The following is a 13,731-nucleotide window of genomic DNA, read 5'->3' on the forward strand; positions in this document are numbered from 1 at the left end:
CAAAACATTCAGTTTGAAAGAAATCATGACTGAATCCGTAAGTGAGAATTTAAAGTTTTGTCAGTGAACAATTTTATGAGAAATGTAAATTCTCGCTTACGGATTCCATCATAAACTTGGAGCGAGACCTCTAGCGTCATCGCCTTATTAATTTAAAACACGGTTGGGCTTACACCCACACTCTAAGAAATCCGGTAATAAAGTTATTACCAGGCGGAGTATCTATGTGACTCTACCGCATGGTAATTAATTTATTATTGAATGGTGGAAAATTAGTTACCAACTGGTAATATTTTCAAATTTGGCGACCGGGGTTATTACCGGTTTGGTAACAAAATGGCTACCACTCAATAATAAATTAATCGCCATGCGGTAGAGTCATATAGATACTCCGCCTGGTTATAACTTTATTACCGGGTTTCTTAGAGTGCAGTTCATATCTATAAACAAATTCCAGCCAATTAAAAATTAACCCCGCTTCATTACTTATGTTTCCGACTTTCTGCCAGTAGCACGATCAAAACGGAGACCAACGTCCATCCCAGACCCATTAAGAAACCTCTCGTTACATAAAAGTTCTCCAAACCCCACCCCCTTGAAATGATGGAACGCAGCGCTTCGTTCGGATAGGTAGCGGGTAGCCAGTGGCTGAAATAGTTGCGATAATATTCCGGCGCCCACTCCAAGTTGAAAAACATTCCTGCAAAATTGGAAACACGATTAATATAATTCTTGCCAAAGAAAGTAGCGGTATTAACGCTCCATTTTTCTATTGTAGTGTCCAATCACGTGACTTATCACGAAAATAACTTATTACTTTACTGGTGTTCATACACACTTAAAAATAATGTTATCCCTCTATAAAGTAAATACATTTGTAAATTTTAAATTAAGTAAACTACATTAAATCAGGAGGAAATATTCCACGAGTACACTTTCTAAAGTTTGTATACATTATTCTGCATTTAATAGTTTACATAATTTTAAATTAATTTATTTACTGATGCACTACCTTTTCGAAAGGGTAAATACATTTATAAGTGGAACAATAGTTTTGAAAACTTGCACCAAATTTTCAGAACTAGAATGATGCCGGAAAATCCGCGAGTTGGTACTAGATAGATCGTGGTGAATTGTATCTCAATGAATATACCCACCTGTAGCTGCACCCTGCGTAATGACGATAAAAAGAACCAGAATTATGGCTTCCAGCGCTTTATCCCGTAACGTTCCAATCATCCAACCTGGCAAAAAAAATCAATAAAAAATATTAGTTTGTAACAGTTCCAGTTATAAAAGTTGGTATCAATAAACTTAAATCAGAAGGTAAAAAACGACATTTATGTATTTACTTACCGATCGCCACTCCTTCGAAGGACGCTATGAAAATGAGCGCTACCATGAGTACCCACGACCCTTTGACCTGCATCTCGTACACGGCAGTTAACAAAACTACGAAAATGCTCCCCTGAATGACAATCTTGATTGAGTCAATAACCACGGAGGCAACGATACGATGTCCCAACGTCACGCCGGCCGCATAATCCCGATCTTCCAATCCTTCCATGCGATCCACAATCCATCCCAAGCCCGTCGACTGCGATAGGAACATCATCACCCTGAAGAAACATACAAATATTCAATATTTGATGATAACTCATTCAAAGCTGGATTTCCTTTGATCATGGAGATCTTAAAGGGTGCTGATTTAATTAATTCATCCAATGGTTTAATAGGAATTCGACACAAATTTTCGAAAATTTTCACAAGGTCAGAATAATAGAGTTAAAGCTATGATTAATCAGTACAAATTGCGAAAAGACAAATTTACATAGCAACGTATCTCTAGTAAAAAGAAAATATCTCGAAGTTTGATATGCAAATCTTTGCATATCAATCGCATTTTTACAAGAGAATTAAATCACCACCCTTGATAAATTCATTGGAGATAAAATTGTATTAGGGATATTCACAAATTTACATAACTCACATAACTAGCAAAGCCGGCTCGAAAAATCGTATAACGCTCTCAATCCCCATACTTCCATAGATCGCGTTGAACTATAAAACAAACAAGAATCGGGTATCACAAATTTATCGTCATTCTAGCATATCGTCGTTTAGTGGGTAGAATGAGCGTGTCATTTGTCCCTTTATCGATTGACTAACTGTATTTTGTGTTCATTTAGATTTCTTAATATTTTTTAAGTATGTCCGTCCATGAGAAACAGGACATTGTATGACCTGTGCAGTTACGGCCTGGAATTTTTACTCACGTGGAGCGGTGGTTGGACCGACTCTTCACTTCCGCCACATGCGGTAGCCATGGCGGTAACGTATTTCAAGTAGTTCGTCACAATTAGTTGCTTTACCCAGGCGGTGGTTATAACAGCTAGAAAAAAAGGAATAAGTAAATCTTCATAATTCTCGTATGCATACTCGGGGATAAATCGTCACCCACGGAGGTAGTATGTCAATTTATGTACAAACCATATCCCCCAATTTTTTGATACCGGTTCTGGAAGCGTTTTGTTACCGGAAACCCCACGTCGCGTACCCTGGCGATATTATATCCGTGGGTGACGATTTGTCCCCAAGTTATTTAGGGTGCAAATTTACATTCACAACTATTGAAATTTAATGTCAAATTTATTAACTTCTCTGCAAAAATGCTTACTCGACTCGTCCATCGCAATCGAGATCGTGGTACCCTCAATGGTTTCGTTCGAAGCGAAATTTTTCTCGAGTATCCTGTTCTTCATGTGGTTCGTGTAGTTATGCGGGAACGCCACCACGGCAATTGCCCTCCCGTCGCGAATGTGATTCAAACCATTTTCCCAAGAAAGTGTCGTCAACTGAAACATTTTAGCTTTTAGAAATCTGCTGTTTTCATGCAGTTATTTATTTCTCGGTATTTACATAGAACACACTGCAGAGTCAAACATGGTTTAAGTCATTACAAAAAATCGATTAAAAATTGTTCTCATTACCCAGTCAAACTCGTGAGGTTTGAAATTTCTGAGGAAATCACAGATTCCCAAATTTTCTAAACATTGGTTCGAAACATTTCTTCTGTGTACGTCTCGTTCTTCACAGTATTTCTCTAGTTGTGCGTTATTTGTTATATTTGGGTTTCCCGTGACTAACGAAACGCCCATATTTCTCGGCTCCAGACCAACCACGTTTTGCAACACGATCAGGATAACGACGGGCATTAACAGTTCAGTAAACACGAGCCTAGATAAAGTGCAATTTATTAAAAACACATGCACATGTTTTCCGTTTAAGTTTCTTAAAAAATAACGTAATTTAAGATTTTTTTTAAAAAGACGTTTTTTTTCGTCTGGATGTAGTTAAAAAACTTATGAATGACATGTGCTATTATGGAGTTCATACCAATTTGGAGAAAATTTTCCGCCAAAACAACGACAAATCTGAACCCTTAAAATTTATTCCGTCATGACCGACCTTAAGGATCCGTTATTAATGATGCACACTTAATGATAAGGTGTCTTAATTCAACTTAATGATTAAATAGGTGTGAGGTCTGAGTTCTAAATTAAGTAAACTATGCTAAAGCCATAGAAAATCTTACTCTTAATCAATTCGAAGTCTCTCAAAACAGATCTAGTAAGTATGTATATTTAACTTCATTAAAATTTCAGATTGCATTATATTTTCAGAATTGAACATTATTTTATGAAGAGTATAAATACATTCTGAAATTAGTTTTTATACATACCTCCAGTCACGTTTTCTCCTCCGCCACGCTTTGAGCACGAGGGCGTACACGACTGATGTGTGGTCCGTCTCCACATTGACGGGGGAGAGGACGACGTTGTCCTGCAGGGTGATGGACAACCTGCGGTACGTTTTCGCCTTCACGACGCCTGACTCCTCGTCCTCAGAAACCTCCTTCTTGTCCCCCGTGGAGAACGATTTTCCCCTGACGAAGGCCTCCTTGGTGGCCTCACTGATGGAGGGACGGGCCTCGTGGAGACGGCAAAGGTGCAGCGCCACTTCCTCGAGGGTGGTGGCACCAAACATTTTGAGCAGGGCGGAAGGACAGTCCTCCGCGAGAAGTTGACCGCCCCGCATAAACCCGACCTTACGAAACAAGGGAAAAAGTCCAATTGCAATTTTAGAAGTCATACATAGATATCTCTTTCTTTCAATTTCAAGTACAATATTTCTTGGGAAATTTATTGGCTATATTCCAATTCTTAACTAGTTTTTTGCACAAATCCTTCGATCTAAATGTTGTCTGTAGAATATTGCAGAAAATATCGGCTTTGCAAAGTTTTGCTCGGTAGTAAGTAAAATTTTACGTATCAAATACTTGATATAAAAATTTGAACAAAATTTCGAAATAAGTGTTTACCTAATCTAGATTAGGAACATTAAGAAGTATAAATTTATTTTACTCGTAGTGGTCATGAAAACCAATTATGTTCCTTCTTAATTTAGAAAATCTCGAAAAAATAAATTACAATTTACAAAAAAGTTTTAATCAATAATTTAATTTTACCAACCTTATCACACCGCTTGCACTCCTCGATGTAATGTGTAGAAATTATAATCGTTGTCCTTCGCGTGCGTGAAATTTCCAATAAATGTTCCCAAATTCTGAAAGTTTAATTCATATTTAGATAGTTATACATATTTGATTAGTTATTTGCAAAAAAACATTCCGTGAATTTCATACCTTTGTCGTAACAGAGGATCCAGGCCTACCGTAGGTTCTAAAAAATGGGGTCATCAGTAAATTACATCATTTTAATCTTAATTATACGTTTTCTTAAATTATTACCGTCGAGGACGAGAAGGGCGGGATTGTGGATCATAACGACGGCCAAGGACACCCTGCGCGCCTGACCCCCACTGTACATAAATTTATATTCTGAATCACAAATTTCCTGCCAATAAACTGATTCTGATTTAAATTTATGCACCTCAAATGCTGAATTTGTCTCGACCTTTCTGGCAAGTCGAGGAAGCCGGTGAGGAAATCTATCTTCTTTTGTATCGCTTTTCCCGACATGCCATAAATGAGTCCATAGTGATGCAGCACTTCCTCAATTGTTAACACGTTCAGGAGAGAAATGTCCTATAATAAAATGTTCATAAATTTTGCAAATGTCATACCTAATTTTTCTAAAGGTTTGAGTTTCTAGATAAATTTCAAAATGGTTTTGTAATAAATTTCGTCTGAGATATTTTTTGTAACTTTGTAAATTTTTTTATTTATATTTGCCAAATTTCAGAAAATTCCTTACTTGCGGCATGTAGCCGCACAAGTGACCGAGATGACCGTTCCTCTCATGTCCGAAGACGATAAGGTCGCCGCTGTCGAGCCGTCGCAAGCCCACGACGCAAGAGAGAAGTGTCGTCTTTCTAAAAAAATCATACTTTTACATTTAAAATATTGGCACTAAAAATTTGAATAATTTGTGCTTACATAGATTCATATCTGTTCACATTCACTTATTTAATGATAATTGAATAAACTATTCATTCAATATTAAAAAATTGGATGAATATTTAATGAATATTATATTCTGATTTTTGAATAAATGAATGTTTGATGAATCTCTATTCAACTCGTGTGAATGAATATTTTTTCATTATTCATTTTTTACTCAATGCTTAATACATACATAGGGAAAGTTGAGAAATTCATCTAATACTGCGAATTTTGAATAAAATGAATAATGATGGAATGGTGAATAATGAATGAATGTTGAATAATTAATGAATATTTTTTTACAAATAAGGAATGAATATTTTTGAAGGCTTTGAATGAATAAATATTCTTTGAACATGTATGCATAAATTTGCTAAAATATCTCAAAAACGTATTATAGACTTAAAACTTAAATAACTCACCCGCACCCACTCGCACCAAGAAGTCCGTAACTAAATAAATTAACCACATATTATATTAACAATTTTTTACTGTTAAAAATTTTGAAAACATTTTAAGAAATTTTAATTTCTTAAAAGTATCAAATTTACATTTCACCCCGATCAACACTCATATTGAGATCTTTCAGAATGTAGGCTCCTTTAAAGTACGACTTCGTCCCATTAATTACTCGCAATGCCATAATAAAATTGCTTGAATTAAATGTATCCTATTCACAAAATTTGAACAACTTCACGCTGGCTTCGTTTCCAAATTTTTAAAGTTTTGTTCAATTCCAGATTTAGACAGAAAATTTTTCCTCACTTCGACATATGTTATGGGAACTTCTTGTTATCGGTTGAAGGTGCAAATTATCACTGAGATCGAGACTGGAGAAATTGTTGCATTTTAGCAATTATTCTTAATCCGGAACGCCCAAAACTCATCTATGACGCTCGTCTCATTATGTCAATTTTACCAGTGATGAAACGAGCTTTATGTATATGGACCAGTTGAGGAGGACCGGTTGGATAAGTCCATGAAATCCTGCAGTTAAGTAATCGTCTCGATTATGTAAATGCTATATATTTGTGGATAATGATAATTACATATTATGGGGAGTAAATCACTTCATGGGAATGTATGGTCCGTCCGTGTGCCAGTTTTGTATCCATGATAACTTTGGAGTAAATGCGGAATTCGAGATACGGTTTTAACCGTCATGTTTCTATTTTTTATTAGAAGTTCAGTTCGATCATCGAACTTCGATGATAATCCTAATATGCAGGTTGTAAAATCGTAAGCGGCGCCACGGTTATGAGGCCAGAGGTCAAGCGTTTCCAAAATTTAGTTTTGGGGCGGAAATTGCAGAAATTGACCACATAATCTTGGAGTTGAGGTCAAAGGTTCAAATTGTCGAAATTTTAGTTTCGACCGTTCTAAACGATCAAAAAATGTTTAGCCGAAGATGACGCACCGCGATGCATATGTATGTGTTTCTCCCCTTTGCTACGTTTTGTGTTCAAACTTTTATTGAGTATTTACACAATTCAATCAGGTTGGTAAATGTTCTTATGAACTCGATGCCGTGTCGAATTCGGATTGGTTGAAATCGGAAATACATACCTAAGCTGTCCATTTCCCAATTTAGAAACGTCTCAGAACCACCTATTTATACTTCTGCTTCGTTTATGTACTTATGTATGTACTTAACAAGCCTGGAATGTTTTGAGGTAACTTTCAAATGGGGAACATCCATACACTACGTAATTTAAAAGTTGATGGGTAGTTTGGGTACTGATATCTTTGATACTCGTTTTAAGCTTAACATTGTTCGGTCATGACATGTCATTGACGAATTGACATATTTGTCAGAGTTTTAAAACATTTGACAAATCTGACAAGTTTAAATTCTTATAAATATCCAATTTATCCGTCATGCTTGTTGGTCACATTGGAATTTAACAAGTTGTATGGTCAAATCTAAAATTAAATATATTTATGACCATTACGACGAATATGACTCTTGACACAGACAACCTATATCCGAAAGGATAGGATAATAGATGGTTTTAAAGCTCACTTTTTCGACGAGGTAATTCATGGAGATTCCCATAATATAATAATATTTGGTCATCAGTACGTATTTATTTGAGGCATACCTTAATCGAATCATGTCACATCTGTGATACATAGTAATTCCGCCCATGACCACACATTTTCGCTACCAAGTCATTCCCTGTGCATAAATTGTTTTATCTAACACTTTTAATTATAATAATTTTAAAGCTATGGATTAAGTCACTAAGTTTTCAATAATTAGTATGTAAATTTTCTCCACCGGGGTAGGGAATTTATGACACATTTCGCAACTCAAATAAGCCATGCAAACTGCGTATGTATGTATCTGTTCATTAGCTTTTGCTAAAATATGATACACTCTTAAAAATACTTTATTAGTTTTCCTCAAATTATCAAGTAAATACTAAATACGCTTATTTTCAAGAAATTATGGTGCCAGTGTAATTTTTGCAGTGCACACACTCATGCAAAAAGTAAAAAAATAAGCGCATTTCTTTGATAATTTGTGGAAATTCGAAGGCAAAAAATTCATTTTTTTAATACTTTGATTTTCAAGTTATGAAATTTTCCCTGTACTGACCAATCTTAAAAAGTGAATTTTTATGTTTCTCTAAAAAACTCAAAGCTTGAAAACAGGTTAAAATAAATATTATTCTTTTATTGGAAATTATGAAAATTTTACCAGAAATTGTATTAAAAAATCGACACTACAAAATAGATATGTTAACATAAAAACCAGGCTGCATTTACTTTTCAAAAAGGCAACATTATTTTTAAGAGGGTGTCCATCTTATTTTAATAATAACTTGATTACCACGTGACGTATGTAATCACAAGTGCATACTCTTACCTAAAATGTTGCCTTCTTTTCGTCTTTAGAGACCAATTTTCATTTCGATGAGGTAGGTTAGTTCAGTTCAAGATGCTAATTATACACATGCCAGTCAATCATTCTCATAATACATATTTATCTCATTGTGTAGGGATTCCCCGCAAAAATAAGATCCTGACCTGCTCGAGGTATGCACATATGTAGGTAAACACTTCGTCAATCCGCTACTGGTTGCAAAACTGCCAACGAATTAATATCCTAATTGCACTAATTAAACAACTGAGCCATTCAACTTTTAAGTTCGGGTATGTAGTGGGTCATTTTGCACGGCTGGTCTGCGCATGAAGCATGTCATGGATTTTACACCCTTTACTTGCATGCTATTTTTCAATACATAATATTCTTTTTGTATTTATTTTCATTTTATGTCGATAGACGGCCAAACTTTTTCGATTTGTTTCTTACTGTTTGTATAGATTTGAAATTTTAAAATATTTTTGGACATATCTATTTCTACAGTTTCAGACATTGGTAATTAATATTTACTAATTATATATTCATACTTATTAGTTGGTTAAGAAAATACGTATGTATGTACATAGGTATTTTGTATATTTTTTCAAAAATAAAAATATTTTTTACATAAGTATTTATTTCAACGATATGAGCGATATTTTTTTACTTTGCTTTTACTTTCTTGTATTTCTTTTACTTTTACTTTTATTTTTTTCGGAAATTTTGAGGATTACATTTTTTTCGTACAGGTGTCGTAAATACTTCTTCTTAACGATTTTTAGTATATATGCAATATAAATAAATCCTACATGTGATAATTCTTCTAAAATAAACCATGACACTCTACGCGCACGATCCTTTCAATGCCTCTGTTTTAAATAATGCATCTTTTATCAGGTATAACAAAACCCAATTTTTGTTATCTTGACAATCTTTCGTATTGACAAGATAATTTGCATATGTACATAAGTACGTATTGGGTAAATAAAGCCTTCTATTAGACAATTTCAGTTGTGGTGATTCTAGAAAACTGTGTTTGCTAATTAAAAACAAAGGCACCAAATTTTATTGTGCTCAAAAATGTTTATAAACGCATACATTTACATGTAATAGCTGTACCCATCAAACATCCGGAAAAGTGCACAAAAATGCACAACCATGCACGAAAATCATGGAAATGGAAATGATATCGGAGTAATAAATTTTTCTAAATGTTCGAGTAATTAAAAAATCGTTGTGAAAACTGTCCATTTTTTATTACTCAAAGTTCTATCTTCGGGACAAAATAATAATGATGCTCAAATTCGTCGGCATGCATCCATTTGTTAATCATCATGATGCACATTTATAATTATTAGCTTGACCATTTTAAAACTTAATTTCAAGTACAAATACATATGTATGTGTGTAGTACAAGTGCAATTATGAAATGAACTACTTAATTATAATATTTAATTATAATTAAGTTGTTGAAATTGTTCCTGTGCATGCAATTTCTTGCTGTATTTAATACATATTTATTTCCTCTAATGATATCATATTTGTTACCATTTCCAGTCACCTGCCAACGTATCGCAAATCAATAAAAAATATTAATAAAATATTAAATATATTAAATTAAATAAATATAGATAAATTATATTAAATAAAAAATATTAATTTTCGAAACTTGACAGGTTGATTTAAACTCTTACATTATTATGGGCATTGGTAATACCAGGCCTGATCGTTTACTTAATAATATTGTGCTAATTAAAAATTTACCACTGAGAAATAAATTACTACCCAGCTGGTAGAAAGCCACTACCAAATCAACACGAGTCCGGAGTACATATGTGATTTTATCACATTTTTAGCAGCTTAACATGACCATGATGCATGGTAACTAAATATGTACCACTTATGTATGTATGTGTGTATCTCCATCACGCTCATCGAGCATGCAAATTAATTGACAAATTATGCTTGTAACGCTGTACCACAATGATGGAATTTATGTAATTGTGTACAGCGCAATAAATAATTTTTGATTGATGGATGACAGTATTTGTTAATTAAGCTTATCTGAAATGCCTCGTGCTGTTACATATCATAATCGAGTAATTCAGGCGTGTTAAATAATCTTGGGAAATTATTTCAAGAGTGAATTGATTGATGACTGCGTTACACAATTATCAGTTTGACAGCTCACCAGACCTATGCATGACATGAGTGTAATTTTTCTCAGAAACTTTGCCTGCAAATAGTTACTTATAAGTATTTGCCATTTTTTCCAAAGTACCGATATGAGATTAATACTGATTTTTAGATATTTGTAATGACGAACTTTGTCAAAATTATGCAACCATTGTAAATCATACAAATTAGGTGATGGGAATTCTTATCATCACAAACTTACCAGCACGTAATGCTCACACTCACTTTTCAGTTATCTTGTCGATTGTTGTTATCAATGTTCAATTCCCAATTACACAAAAATGTGTACACCTGCCCACTCCAGAATTTGCAAACGTTACTTCATCCCACTTGAGCCGAGCATAAAAAGCTGGACCGAGTCCAACGTATGGTCACACTCACTCCAAAAACGGTAACATTCAAACCACCACCAGTAAAAACATCCTCCAAAAAATGCAACACTTATTCGCCTTCGCCCTCGTCCTCAGTGGCGGCCTTCTCATCGCTGTAAGTAAAAAAATTAAATTTTTTGCATTATTCTATTTTTAAATCAAAATTTTGAATTGGTTTTTGAATTAAAAATTTTTGACGTACAGGTCGACGCTCATGGGAGGTTCATGAAGGTGAGCAAATAAAATTATTTCTCGAAATAAAAAGAAAACATTTCTGTCAAATTTTTAAAGATCTTTTTGTTGCAATTTTGATTGCTAAATCCTGTCTCATGGGTTTTACATTTTTTATTAATTCCCGTAGCCACCAAATCGTTCCTCAATTTGGCGAGTGCCAGAATTTGCTGGACAAAATCCACCCCCAAATTATAACGATAATCAATTATATTGCGGTGGAGCTCACCAGGCTGATGAACCAGGGACCAACTGTGGTAAGATAAGACAATGATAAGATAAAGATAAAGCTTTTGAATGTGTATTAACTAAAGAAATATTATATTGAAATATTGAAACAGGCGTTTGTGGCGATGGATTCTCGGAGTCAGTCCCACGACCCAACGAGATTGGGGGCACGTATTACAAAGGCATCATCACGGGAGACTATTCTGCTGGCCAGGTAAAATTCATAATTTGCGAAATACAAATTTTAGGACAAAAGTCACAAACATTTTTACACACAAATGTTTTAAATCGTGTAGATCATCGATATTGAAGTTGACTTGACCACAAGCCACTTGGGTGCCATGGAATTTCGTCTCTGTACTAACCCCCAGACAGAAAATCAGGTTTGTGAGAAATTCAGTCATATATTTGCGTATTAAGTTACAATGAGAAACTTCACGTTATTATTCAAATTATTACTATTTTAATTATTACTATTCAAATTATTTTCTAAAACTTACATATTTGATACTTTACTTACCAATGATTTTATGAATTGTCTCATAATTTATCCCACTTATGCAGGCTTGTTTCAACCAAAACGTGCTCAGAATTGTGGAAGGTCCTGGTGCCGGAACGACCAAGCTTCCCGCTGGACCGACAGGATTGATGCGATCAAAGCTCCAACTTCCCTCGGGCGTTAGATGCGATCACTGCATAATTCAGTGGAATTATCGAGCCGGAAATGGTTGGGGTGATTGTGGAAATGGAACGTCGGCAGCGGTATGTTTAAAACTAATTTTTAGCTATTTAATAGTGGTATGTATTGCAATTTACTAAAGTAATTGTATTTACTGATATTTTAGGGATGCGGGCCACAAGAAACGGTATGCGTGAATTATATGTATTTATTTCAAGGATGGAAGTACATTTTTTAATCATAACTATTTCTTAAAAATTATAGTTCCGTGGATGCTCAGATGTTCGAATTCGTTAAAAGATGGACATTACCTTTTAATTTGTAATTCCCTGTAAATATTTATTAAATTTTCTTTCTTTGTTAAAATACAGTGTCAACAACGTGCAAATTTACATAATAATACTTCCACATTGCGTTCATGATTCATATGGACATACAAGCTAAATTACTACTTACTAAACTGTTTAATTACACAAAAATTATGATTTTTTAACATGCTTTCACCGATACATGATAATTATAATTTATTCTGTTAAAATAAGTATGTTGGGAAACATTGTAATTTTTATATAAATAACAAGTCGCTACGGACAATACCTACATATGTATTACATCTATTCAGTGTAAGTTGTAATCATTGTTCGAAAAAAATACAGACAAAAAATTCAGCAGGTTATCTTTCAGTTTTGTTTATTTTATATTGCGCCAAAATAAATACATCTACAAAATGTAAGGACTTTTGTAACTATTTTTGAGCCAACATTCATTCTACATTAATAAGAACGTAATTAAAATATCCGTACTCATCTTCCAAATCGTGAGGGATGTCATTCTATCAAAAAACGTGTTATTTCCCATCTCTACTGTCAATGGATGCCACGACTTCACAAATCTCACTTCCCACCTGGAGCAATTTTTTATTCCTCTCCTTGCTATTTGAACCAACTCCACGGATCTCGTGTATGGGTACGACATAATTTTGAAGAAACAGTGAATGACGATTAAACAGTCGATCGCCACAATGGAAAATAACCCCAGTACGGCCAACGTGAGTTCATGGTGCGACGCGATAAGAACATAGAGCGAGGTACTTTCAATCACTGTTATAACCCCAATCACAAAGGGCATAACTGGGTCTTTCCAAGCATTTTTATGCAGACGGCTTAACAACTTAAATCTTCTATAGTGACGAAGTAAGACTGAACGACCTGCTCCTCCTGATTTCAATTTGCTACAAGACAAAATATAATGAACGATTAGTATAATAACCATTTCTTATTATAAATCGTGAACGAAGAAATTATGAAATGTAAGTTTCGGCAGGAGGATAATATTGGAACGAAAAGAAGATCGTCTCTGAATTATTTAACACTGATTCTGTCCAATTTCAGCAAACCTAAAAAATTTGTTAGATGTCTGAAATTTTCGTTTACTTGGACGAATATGTCATATGGATAGTAATTTATCAATTGTTAAATAATTCAGCTCATAAGTAAAATATAAATTGATCCATCCGTTCTAAATCTATCCTACCTAAATAGCACACCCTTCTTTATACTTACCATCTTAACTCCTTTAAGAGAAGCAGCTGTAGTTCGACAGGATACACCAGCAGAACTATAATCAGAAATACAGGTGTGCTGGAGATCAATGAACCAAAATATGCCCCAAATATTGCTGGAATCAAATTAAT

The 13,731-nt window shown here is 34.3% G+C and overlaps 2 protein-coding genes across 2 annotated transcripts; one reads left to right on the top strand and one right to left on the bottom strand.

The window, feature by feature from the left end:
- Positions 1 to 311: 311 nt before the first annotated feature.
- LOC110859470 (ABC transporter G family member 23) lies at positions 312 to 6,281 on the bottom strand. The gene is made up of 15 exons (XM_035859584.1): positions 6,016 to 6,281; positions 5,887 to 5,916; positions 5,277 to 5,394; positions 4,953 to 5,107; positions 4,811 to 4,881; positions 4,706 to 4,742; positions 4,533 to 4,626; positions 3,743 to 4,107; positions 2,991 to 3,237; positions 2,678 to 2,855; positions 2,277 to 2,392; positions 1,991 to 2,061; positions 1,357 to 1,619; positions 1,158 to 1,244; positions 312 to 700 (listed from the first exon to the last, which is right to left on the bottom strand). The coding sequence occupies exons 1-15, from the start codon at positions 6,105 to 6,107 to the stop codon at positions 483 to 485; spliced, it is 2,142 nt and encodes a 713-aa protein (XP_035715477.1). The 5' UTR covers positions 6,108 to 6,281; the 3' UTR covers positions 312 to 482.
- Positions 6,282 to 10,855: 4,574 nt separating this feature from the next.
- Positions 10,856 to 12,714, top strand: LOC110859525. Its single transcript, XM_022108487.2, has 8 exons — positions 10,856 to 11,015; positions 11,105 to 11,131; positions 11,262 to 11,388; positions 11,473 to 11,573; positions 11,656 to 11,742; positions 11,924 to 12,121; positions 12,205 to 12,225; positions 12,303 to 12,714. The coding sequence occupies exons 1-8, from the start codon at positions 10,962 to 10,964 to the stop codon at positions 12,333 to 12,335; spliced, it is 648 nt and encodes a 215-aa protein (XP_021964179.1). The 5' UTR covers positions 10,856 to 10,961; the 3' UTR covers positions 12,336 to 12,714.
- Positions 12,715 to 13,731: the final 1,017 nt, after the last annotated feature.

The sequence above is a fragment of the Folsomia candida genome, unplaced genomic scaffold, assembly GCF_002217175.1.
Source record: "Folsomia candida strain VU population unplaced genomic scaffold, ASM221717v1 Fcan01_Sc026, whole genome shotgun sequence".
In the NCBI taxonomy this organism is placed as follows: Eukaryota; Metazoa; Arthropoda; class Collembola; order Entomobryomorpha; family Isotomidae; genus Folsomia; species Folsomia candida.

Coding starts and splice junctions, on each gene's coding strand:
- LOC110859470 (XM_035859584.1), bottom strand. CDS start 6,107: ATGGCATTGCGAGTAATTAATGGGACGAAGTCGTACTTTAAAGGAGCC. Junction 5,395..5,886: donor CTTGGTGCGAGTGGGTGCGG/GTGAGTTATTTA, acceptor TGATTTTTTTAG/AAAGACGACACTTCTCTCTT. Junction 4,743..4,810: donor CGCCCTTCTCGTCCTCGACG/GTAATAATTTAA, acceptor CCCATTTTTTAG/AACCTACGGTAGGCCTGGAT.
- LOC110859525 (XM_022108487.2), top strand. CDS start 10,962: ATGCAACACTTATTCGCCTTCGCCCTCGTCCTCAGTGGCGGCCTTCTC. Junction 11,389..11,472: donor TGAACCAGGGACCAACTGTG/GTAAGATAAGAC, acceptor ATATTGAAACAG/GCGTTTGTGGCGATGGATTC. Junction 12,226..12,302: donor GATGCGGGCCACAAGAAACG/GTATGCGTGAAT, acceptor TAAAAATTATAG/TTCCGTGGATGCTCAGATGT.